Below are 10,757 nucleotides of genomic sequence, written 5' to 3'. Positions count from 1 at the left end.
AGCATATTTTTCTTTTCATCTTGGAAAGTCTGACTAGAACATGATTTGTTGATATGCCTTGCTCCCTTGGAGCCATTTGTCATAGCAACACAACTAAAAGGCTCAATGCAACACACTGGAACTTTTTCTCTTCCCAAAACAGTATCTCCTATAGCACATGTAGGCAATTTTAAATTAATTTTTGATGTTTCTGTAGACTTAGTTGTCTGGGCCACATCTCTGTCAGTAGCTGGCACAAGATCTATGCATGATAGGTAAGTAACTGTTTTGCTTGCCATTGGTTTTTTGGACTTGCTGTGTACTTCATGGCAAGTGACAGGAGCACCTTTACCCCAACGTTTTACCTGGAACACAAAAGCATATTAAATCTCCATTACTGATAGTAAAATAATTATCCAGGTAGTTGCTAAGTGTGTTATAGTATTGAGATTAAAAGAGTACAATTCTTTTGAATCTTCTTTGGGATCGAAACATCCCAGATGTAGACGGCTTGTTCTTCTCTACCTCATTTAAAAAAAAATCCTTTTCTCAGTTCTTCTGACGAGTCCAAGTTTGCAATACAGGTTATATAGCCCGCTTCATTTGTGTCTTTTGGAGCAGTTAGCCAGAAGCATGACTATTCCATGGCTGTCACCTCCTGATGCCTATCCTACTCCAGTAGAAACCTCTTTCTACCTCTTGTATGAATTTGACATTGTCAGTTTTACAAAGGCTTCAATGACCACCCCTTTTTTACCATAAAATCCTCACCTGTAGGAAGCTGTAGCTCACTTATGAGGAAGATTCTTGTAACTCCTCACACTTTAGGACAGTCCAAATTCACCCAGGCAGCTATAAAGCATGTACACATTCTGCTTGTCAGGGCAATTTCTGATTTCAGCCTTACCATCCTACATCCAGAACAGTTCCACTGAAGAAAGTGGGCAGAAGGAAATGGGGGGTCTTATTGTTGGCGCACAGGATGTGCAAGACTATGGATCTGGGTTCTGTTCTAGACTCCCGTCACAGACTTCCAGTGTGGGACTTTGTTCAAGTCTCTTGCCCTCTGTATGGCCCAAGTTCTGCATCTGTAAAATTGATATGTCCCTATCTTATGAGTAGTGTAAGCCTCGATTCATTATTGTTTTGAGTGCTGAGATGCCAGACAGTAATAATGCTTATAAAATCAAAATTTTCTATTTTCTGAGAAGCAACTGATATCAGACCCTGGCCTGCTGCCTTTGAAACATGAGGGCTATGGGACACTACGGCTTACTACAGTGCAAAATGTTGCTGTTTATAATTATATAAGGGAGTAATTGAGTATATTAGAGCTCCACTGAGTTGCGGTGTTATCCTGCATTTGAATTTGCACAATGGATACACAAGCAACACATTTCCCTTTACAAACTGAAAGATGACGGTCATTTTCTCTGGGTACTGGAGAATAATTATTTCCTTTTACTATTCTATTTGCCTTTCTACTCTTTCTACTACTTTACTTTTTTAAATACTTGTATTCATTAATATTACTTGCATTTTACTAAAGCTGCTCTTAAAATGCCCAATAAAAGTCTTTTGTTCCTAAATCCTAACCAAGTTAGACCTAGAAAAGTAATGAGTCCTCATAGTGAAAACAAAGTACAAAGAATAACCAAGACATTTGGCTCTTTTAAAACAAATCTTTAAGAGTAACTTGTTAATACACCCATAAAACTTGGAACCGAACCTGTTTTTTTACTCTACCCTCAAACTTTCCTTTAATGTCAAATTGTTTACCCTATGTTACATCTTGACATCCAGTGAATGCTATTTTATTTAATTACTCTAATGAGCATGGATGTTTGGCTTTGCTTCCTCTTAGTTCATAAGTAATACAATAGGTCACTTTTCCGTATTCTCACTGGGGCATGGCATTTTCTCTTGTCTGAACAATAAACAACATCCTTCCTTTCAAAACTTGGAAATGTTAGTATTTACATCTGCCTTGTACATGCGTTTCAATATTGCTAGCTAGTGAAGAGCAAATAAAGTATTGTGTGAGGACCAGAAGCAGATGTTTGAACTGTTTCGCCTTTTGTACTGTTTGTGAAGGATTTTATTTGCTCTTAATTTCTACTGCTTGCCTCAGAACAGGGCTTTTTTGTTTTGTTTTAAAACTAGAACATTGTGTTGGAGACTAGGAGAGAGAAAACTTCCCTCTGCAGCGCTGCTTCGGAAACATCCTAGGTCAGGGGTCATCAACCTTTCAGAGGTCTGGATTGCCAATCTCTCTGCCCTCCTCTGCTTAAGAGGTGCCACTGAAAACCATGGTGAACACCAATTGGAAACAAAGTTGGCAAGGGCACAGAGCAGGAGGCTTTCTTGAAGTCACCACTTTAAAGCAGCCGCTTCAGATCAGCCCCCTGCATGCATGCAGGCAGCCAGATCCAGCCCGTGGCTGATGATGCCTGGATAGATTGTTCCCCGACAGATTCCTGGTCAGGGAGGTACCTTGTTCTGTAGTAAAACGCATCTCCTCATTTTATGCAGTGGCCCATGGTATGTATCAGTAGTGAGTTTCATCCTAAAGCTTTAATTAGAACCATAAAAATAAGGCAGATCACATTTTGTCTTCCCATCTAGGAAGTTTCTAAATCACCAAGCAGTAAAGATGTAGGATAACAGTGCAAACCTGGGAAGATTGAAGGACAATTCTAGCATGAGCACTGGGGAAAAGAAAACAGACTTTGCCAAGGTCTCTATTCTGTCAATATATTATCATGCCTATGAAACTGTTATGACAGACTTGTTGACTTTCTACTGCCTTGATGCCTGGAAACAACTAAGATAAAATGGAGCTACTGACCTCAGCTGGTTACTGGTTGAGACTTCCAAAGGCAAGGGCATTTAAATGAGCAAAATGCTGAATGCTGCAGTCAACTCTGACTTTCCTCTACAACAGCAGAGGTAACTTATAGTCAGATATCTTTATAAATGACTCTTTTCTCCTCTTCCTACACTAATATCATGGGCACCATGTTCCTGATTCAAATTATAGTATTTGTAAACCAACCTTAGAATTCAAATGATTTGGTTATTCTATGCAACGACATGCTGTAATAGCCATTATTTCACAGAACAGAAGGTAGGTAAAGCAGCGCTCACTTTCACACTTCTGTCTGGGCTTATATGTAAATGTCTCTCACAGTTGCTCTCAGATTCCCACACTTAGTCATAAGCACACACAGCGGAATACCTGATACTAACTGCTATAAAAAAGAACTTAAAATTTTAATGAACTGTGGGAAGCCTTTACTGGAAAGATGAGGCAAATTCCATCATCATTGTTTAAGTGCAAGCCCTAGTGAAGTAACTTGCAAATCCTGTAAGCAGACATGACTATGCATTTTTTTTCCCCAGTAAGGTTTGCAAGATTTGAATCGGAAATGACACTTTCTTTCTCAATTACTTGGGGGTGATCCTACTACTCCATCCCGAACTCATACAAAAATATTACCTGCAGAATTCTACGCTCTCTATTTATTTATTTATACCAAGGGATGCAATTTGCCACCAGTCACTGCTCCAAGTTTTTAAACAGTTCTGCTTATTTACCATAATCACTGGAGTAAAACGTAACCAGAGAAAGAAAATTAATTAATCTCAGGGTAGAGCTGAGTGCTTATCACTGAAATGTAGCACAGTGAATTCTCCAAAGCAGGGATTAAAAATATGGGCTTTCAGTAGGCGGCACTCTTCTCTCCAAACTAACAATGCTTTATTGTTTCAAGTGCTATCTTGCAGATTTGAGAGGTCAAACTGAAGGCCTAACCATGTTATAAAGCAGTGATGGCTTTCTTCATGTTGCAATAAAAAAAACACATTCTCTGTTTACTAAGGGCTTCTGAAACTATTTACTCTCCTCTGGCTATAAAGGTGAGTGAAGACATTAAGCTGCATTAGATCAGTGGTTCCCAACCTTTTTTATACTACGGACCAGCAAACTCGCTCAAGAATGTTGGTGGACTGGGTATAGAAACAATCTAACTCTGCATATTTAAACTGCAAATTATTTAAATATGTATATTTGTAAATATTTAAACTTGTACCTGGGTGTGGGTTGGAGCACTGCAACCATAGACACTGGGACCGCAGGGGAGGGGGCTACAAAAGCGGTGGCCTGTGGGGACTCAGCTGGGGCTTTACTACCTTCCTTGGGAGCAAGCAGCAGAGCCACCACGTGGGTATTTCCCCACCTGCGTGGCCCCACTCCTAGCCGTGGGCAGGCCTGATGGGGGATCCTGCCTGGCCTGCCCTGGTGCAGGCCCCAGTACCTGCTGTGTGGGCAGCGCCTTGCTAGGTGCAGCTATGGCAGCAGGAATGGGACAGAGCTGGCTGTCTCCCTCCTGGGGCTGCCCTACCGCCCGGTTTGCTTTTAAGGTAGTATCAAATGCATCAAAATAGGGAGAAAATTATGTGGCACAAAATCTGGTTTGTAGACTGAGGAAGATGTAGTAGTATGCATGTGAAAAAGCATTTAATCTAAACTGCCATACTTTGTGAATGCAAAGTTACTTTAAGTTATAGCAGCAAACTAAAGTGAAACTAAAACACTGTTCACTTAACAGACAGACAAAACTTTATCTAAAAATCCCTGTTCACTAAAAAAAGTCAAGGGTTACAAGCTAGTCAAATGTGGAAGGAAGCAAAGAAATGAGGAGAAAATCTTAAATCATACTTAAAACCAAATGAAAACAAAAAGTGGTAAATAACTGATCATTTGGTCATGGCCCTATAGTAAAGCTGCTGTTTTCCAGGTCAGTGAAGGACTATTTCTAATGCATTTTTTTCAGCTTCAGCTCAGCAAAGTGCTTGTACAAACACTTCAGGCCTATGGAACTCAATAGCACTTAATCCTGTGCTTAAATTAAAAACACTCTTAAATGCCTTGCTTCCTAGACATGGCATCAGGAATATACTTGAAGTTAAGCTTAGATGCTTAGCTGGATTGGGTACCAAAATTCCACACACGATCATACCGCGCAAGGGCTGCATCCGAATTAGGAAGCTGCATTTCAGCCACCTCCAGAACAAAGGAGTCAGAACTTTTTAATCTGTTAACTGAAAAGTAAATCTATTTGAAAGTATAGTGTTATAAACTGACACACCAATAACACCTACAAAATTGACGAATAGTTGTGCTCAGAAGCAGAATTTAGTGTGTATCTTCAATTGTTTTTCTCATACAATGAGCCCAACAAATACAAAAAGAAAAAAAAAAAGAAGGCATGGAATTACAATATAAAAAATGTTAGGTCAGTTTAGAAGACAGTGGAGTTAGTGCAACGTGGCTGACCGTTAAGGAAGGCAACAGTCCAGAAAGCAGAGAGAGCTCCTGTATCTTTGATTCACTTCCTTGCTTGGCCTCTGGATTTCTGCTTCTGATGTTACTGGTGAAAGGGCTCCTGATTGCCTCCTGTTTTGTGTACTGTAATCCTCTTGTTTGCAGAAATTGCATGCTGGCAAGATTACAGTTTTTTTTTAAAGTGACAGAATTAGAAGTGACTGCTGTCTTTTTATCTGGCAAAAGAGCACAATGCCAGTGCAATGGCTCAGGGTCCACTTGCAGAAAGGAGGCCTTTGGCAGGCTTGGGACATAGGATGATTCATTCATTTTCATTTTCTCCTTCACTGTAGTACTCACAACATCGATTCCTGTTTCCCCCTTTTGCTCTGTTTGAGATTCATGACTGTCAGAAGCAGTCTCTTCTGAAGTACCATAGAGCATTTTTGTCTGGGAGAAGACTGCTTTATTCTTCTTTAAAGAAGCATCTGGGTTATTCTTGGGAGCAGCATCTCTCACTGGTGGCAAAACTAGCGATGGCTTTGACAAAGACTCGGCATTATCAGTGTTGGGCACGCTAGGCTCATAGCTTTTCCTGTCTTTATGTTTCAATGTTTCTAGATGCCATATGCTGAATTCCTTTATTGGCAAACTTTTCTTTTCACCTTGGAAGGCCTGAGGGGAGTGAAACTTGCCATTACAAACTTCTCTCTTAACACCATCTGTGGTAGAACAGCAGATGGCCTCGCTTGGATGGACTGGAACCTCTTCCTTTTCTGACGCAGTCTCCTCTGTAGTACACGTACTGAACTTGCTGTTAGGTTTTGACTGTTCTTTTGCGGGCTTGGTTTCTAGGACCAAACTTTTTTCAGCGGTTTGCATCATATCTGAGCAAATCAGGCAGTTGTTGTTGACAGCTTCACTTGCCCTTGATTTCTTGACTTTCTTTTGCACCTGTAGGCAGGCAAATGGAGCAGCTTTACCCCAGCCTTGCACCTGACAACAGAGAAGTACATTAAGTCTAATGCAGTTAGATACTTCACAAAAAAGGAAATGAAAGATGTAAGAATCATTGCTAGTAAGTAGCACCACTCAAGCTATTCAAGTTTTTACAGTAGAACAAAAAAAAACCCCAGGTTATTTTGTGGTTTTGGAAGTCCCTTTTAAGCTGTACTCCGAGAAGTCTTAAATTGGCTAGGTTTTCATGACTGTCTTGCTTGCAATGGTAGTCTACCCAGAGTCTGACTCTGCAAGCCTGACAGCAAAAAACATAAGATAATAACAAATCAAATTATGTTACCTCTAAACGAGAAAAGTCCTCTCCCTCCACTGTGGATTTGATTTGGGTTGTATCACCTTTTCTTAACTCCTCTAACCAAAGGTATGAAAGAAAACTGAACTATACCAGTTTATGTAACTAAGAGAAATAATTAAAACACCAGTTTAAAATGGAAAGCATTGCCTCCACTATAAAAAAAATAAAATAAAATAAAAATTATGGACTCTGCTGACCAAGTAAAGCAAAAGCCAAGTAAAATCTATTTGGATGTAGATCTCTTGTAGATCACAGCAGCATCAGGCTAGAAGAGCATTTGCTCACCTGGTACTGAATGATGCTTAAAGGTAATAACCTCATTTGGCAAGTGACTAAGTGGAATAGATTTCTCTACAGAACTTTATACAAGCAACCTACATCTCCACAGTGAATTTTATACAACTCACACTGACTCATACCAATATTGAAAGAATAACCATACAACACAGGTGTAAACTTAAGACAAAAAAAGGACAGAATACAGCAGAAATAAGTGATTATGCAACCAGTCTGGGAGAAGAGAAAAGTTAAGCTACTTTGTTCCACAGTCCAGAACCCAAGAAAGGGAACGATTTCCCCACATTTATTAAGGGAAAACATTTAAAAACAAAAACAAAAAAACAATGACTGGAAGGGAATGAGGGAAAATAAAGTCCTGTTATACAGTTAAATGCTACTAAATCATCAGAATAGAAGATCGCAATAACTGGTCACAAGAAATTGTTCCATGGGCAACAGCGAAGCCCTGCTCTCGGTGTCTAACAAAAATCTGATCCCCGCGTCCCGTGTGTTATGTCAGTATTTTATACCTGAATAAATTCCCTCTATATTATAAATCTAAGAACTGTGGGGTGGTTATTAAAAATGAATGTTAAATACAAAATTCTGTGCCAGAACTAAAACCCAAGCATATGGAAATATATTTCTGAACGTAAATGAATCCCAGTTAAATGCCATTTTTTCCCCCTCCTGTGTCCACCTCAATCCTCTGGAAGAAATAAAGGTCCCATTCTCACACTACTGCCTATATAAGCCTTTTATTCCTATAATTATCAATGTATTCATTTTTCAAGTGGTCAGTTTGTTATTTCTACTGTGGTACAGACTGGTAACTTCTTATAGTTAACTCTACATATGCTTTATCTGGAATCCAATGGGAAAAAATTGCTATAGTAAAACTTAAGGTTTAAAATCCTGAAAGGATGGGCGAGAGAATAAACTCAAAAAGATGCACTTTAAAGACTTAAAATATTTCAGTCTCAACTATATCAAAGATGGGGTTAGTCATGAATAAGGCAGGGCAGAGAGTTGCAACTTAGACTAATTCAGAGGTGCGTAAATTTTGTAAGCAACAACTCACGTGTGTCCAATACTATCACAAGGTACATAAGAACTTAGACTGCAGGTGTCTATTGAAATCAGGTAATCAAAACAAACACAACTGAGAAGAACACATGTTCTGTATGACAAAGATTATTTTATATCTTTACTGTGCTATAAAGTGTTTTGTTCCAACATCTGTGAAACCTGGTTGCCTAGTGGTTTTTAACTATGAAAATGGGTTTTTCTATCTGGAAAGGTCTATCCTACAAGCAGCTGTTAACACCAGTTAGAAGACTGCACTGCTGAGAAAATCTAGCAATTTAGCACTAGGAATCTTGAATATATCTGCCTTTCAATTTTAAAATGTATAGAAATAATTTACCATGGTTGTCTTAGAAGCTTCTAAATCACTGTATAATGGCAAGGCATGAACCCCTGTAATATCTGCTAGTTATTTATTATTAGTACAGTTTGATTCAGCTTTTACTGTTACTGCAGGAGAGAAAATATCTTGAAGTTTTATGACATTTTTGGTATTACACAGACCTGTGCCATGGTGCAGTGCCAGGTGAAAGCCGTGTGCCTGGGGCAGCTCAGGTGGCTGCTATGCTGACTGTGACAGCGCGATCAGCCACTGCTGGGGCAGTGGCTATTTTTGTGCCCTTGCCCCCCGCTACAAATGCAGCACCCAGGGCTGCTGCCCCAGTCACCACCCACTTCCCCTCCCTCCCACCCCTTACACTACTAGTAAATGTAAAAATGGTAACTGTAGATCTCCCTTACCAAAGCTGGAAACGTAAAGGAAAATGATCAGTCCCGAAAACAAAAATGGCAAATGGCCAGTTCTCCAAAGCTTTTTATTCTTAAGGGGTTCAGAGGAGCACCTGCTACGTCATTCTATTGTAAAAGCTACTGTCTGATTAGTAGATTTTGGTTCTTTTGTACAGAATGATCTTGATGTTTCATTCTGCTACCAAAAGTGTTCAACAAAGGGTTTGTCGTCCTTTGTTTTCCTCTTGTTCTCCCCTTTCTGAAGGTAAATCATAACCATCATCTCTGAAACTTTTCCCCTTAATTAGTATCCTTGATCCACTTACTTAAATTTTATCTTTCTTTTGTTGCCAGGGGCCATCCAGGCCAGATGGTAATGCAATGGGATTTGAAAAACGTTATCCCTGATCCCAAAAACCACACCATCTGCCATGCCACATGTTCAGGATCTGCAGTTTGTGGGATCTGAGATAAAAGTCCTCTGCCTGTGTTGTGTGCCCAGGATCTTAAAAGTGGTGTGTATGGAATGGGGGGAATTTTTGAAGCTGCACTGTAGGGCCTTAACCTTGCTTCCAGGGGCAAAGTTAAGGCTCCACTGTGCAGCATGCAAACCAGCCACAACAGCGTTCAGCATGGAATGTCAGGTCGTTACATGTGAGACGTTGTCGTGGCTGGTTCCCCACGGCGTGGCGCATGACATGGCAGCATGTCCCTGTCGTTGCCACCATGAATGTAACACGGGTCGGGGACCCGATCCCACCCCCCGGGGCCACTCACCGCCGCGACCCAGCCGGCGCCGAGCCCCCGCTCCCAGCCCGCCGCGTCCTGCTGCCGCCGCCGCTCGCTGTCGGCCAGCAGCGCCCGCACGTGGCCCCGCTCGCGGCTGCCGCCGCAGCCCCCCGCCATGGCCCGGCCCGGGCGGCCTGGCCCGTCACCCGGGCAACGGGCCGCCGCCAGGGGCGGGGCAAGCAGTGGAAGTGACGCGCGATCGGCGCGCGCGCGCGACACAAACGAAGTGGGGCGGGACCAGGAGAAAGGGGGCGGGGAAAGCGGAGTGGCAGGTTGGGTGCAGAAAGCAAAAGCGGGAGATTGGGGGACGGGTGGAGTAGGGCACGGAGCAGAAAGCAGAACTGTGTATCAGGCGGGGAAGAAAAAGCAGGACAGTGGATTGGAGCGGAAAGAGAGCGTCAAGTCGGGCAGGGAGCAGAAAGCGAGGCAGTGGATTGGAGCAGGCAGCAGAGCTGTGGATCAGGCAGGGGACAGAAAGATCAGTGGATTGGAGCAGAAAGCAGAGCTATGGATCAGGCGGGGAGCAGAAAGTAGGGTAGTGGATTGGAGCAGACAGCAGAGCCGTGGATCAGGCAGGGAGCAGAAAGCAGAGCTGTGGATCAGGCGGGGAGCAGAAAGTAGGCCAGTGGATTGCAGCAGAAAGCAGAGCATCAGGTTGAGCAGGAACCGGAAAGCAGAGCAGCGGTTGGAACGGAGCGGGAAGCGGAGCAGCAGAAAGGGCAGGGAGTGTGGAGCAGAAGGCGGAGCAGCAGGTCAGGCGAGGGGAGGGCATTGGTGTGACATTAGGGGGTGGTTAATTTGCAGCAGGCCTGGCACATTGGGTGGCCCTGCTGTTCTGTGGTCTGAAGATGGGGAGATAAGGCTGGTTCCCAGAAGACGGCTGGAAGGACGGTGCAGGCGCTCGCAGATGTGAAGCCCGTGTCCGAGCAGGCGGAAAGGCAGGCTGCAATGCACCACTGCCTATGCTCCCTCACTCTGTGTGTACCTGTTTGCAGTAAAGGTCTCACTGCCGTTAACACTTTTTCAAACAATTTGGTCCTTCCTCAGGCAAACAGCACTTGTGAAATCAGTGGAAATGCTTGCACGAATAAAGATACACAAAACAGGACCTAGTCTTTTTGTTCTCAGTTTTTCTTTTCTCTGTTGGCCCCTTGACGAATGTTGTATTTTTGTTTTTCTCTTCTGAACTCTGAAGCTGATCACTTAGAGCAACAAAGATGGTTGGTGCTTAATTGAACTGTGCAGGCTGCATTA

General features: G+C 42.4%; 1 protein-coding gene across 1 annotated transcript; it reads right to left on the bottom strand.

Annotated features, from left to right (window-relative positions):
- Positions 1-5,078: 5,078 nt before the first annotated feature.
- C9H16orf46 (chromosome 9 C16orf46 homolog) lies at positions 5,079-9,670 on the bottom strand. Its single transcript, XM_090062274.1, has 2 exons — positions 9,492-9,670; positions 5,079-6,301 (listed from the first exon to the last, which is right to left on the bottom strand). Exons 1-2 carry the CDS (start codon positions 9,618-9,620, stop codon positions 5,273-5,275), a joined length of 1,158 nt encoding a protein of 385 aa, XP_089918400.1. The 5' UTR covers positions 9,621-9,670; the 3' UTR covers positions 5,079-5,272.
- Between the last annotated feature and the right edge of the window lie 1,087 nt (positions 9,671-10,757).

Source organism: Crocodylus siamensis, chromosome 9 (assembly GCF_052110815.1).
Source record: "Crocodylus siamensis isolate JL-2025a chromosome 9, ASM5211081v1, whole genome shotgun sequence".
Taxonomy (NCBI): domain Eukaryota; kingdom Metazoa; phylum Chordata; order Crocodylia; family Crocodylidae; genus Crocodylus; species Crocodylus siamensis.
Note: the sequence above shows the minus strand (reverse complement) of the source record. Positions and strands in the feature narration are given on the sequence as shown.

Bases quoted from the DNA above. Each gene is read 5' to 3' on its own strand.
- C9H16orf46 (XM_090062274.1), bottom strand. From the start codon at position 9,620: ATGGCGGGGGGCTGCGGCGGCAGCCGCGAGCGGGGCCACGTGCGGGCG. The intron at 6,302-9,491 runs GTGAGTGGCCCC...CTCTGTTGTCAG, and splicing joins GCGCCGGCTGGGTCGCGGCG to GTGCAAGGCTGGGGTAAAGC.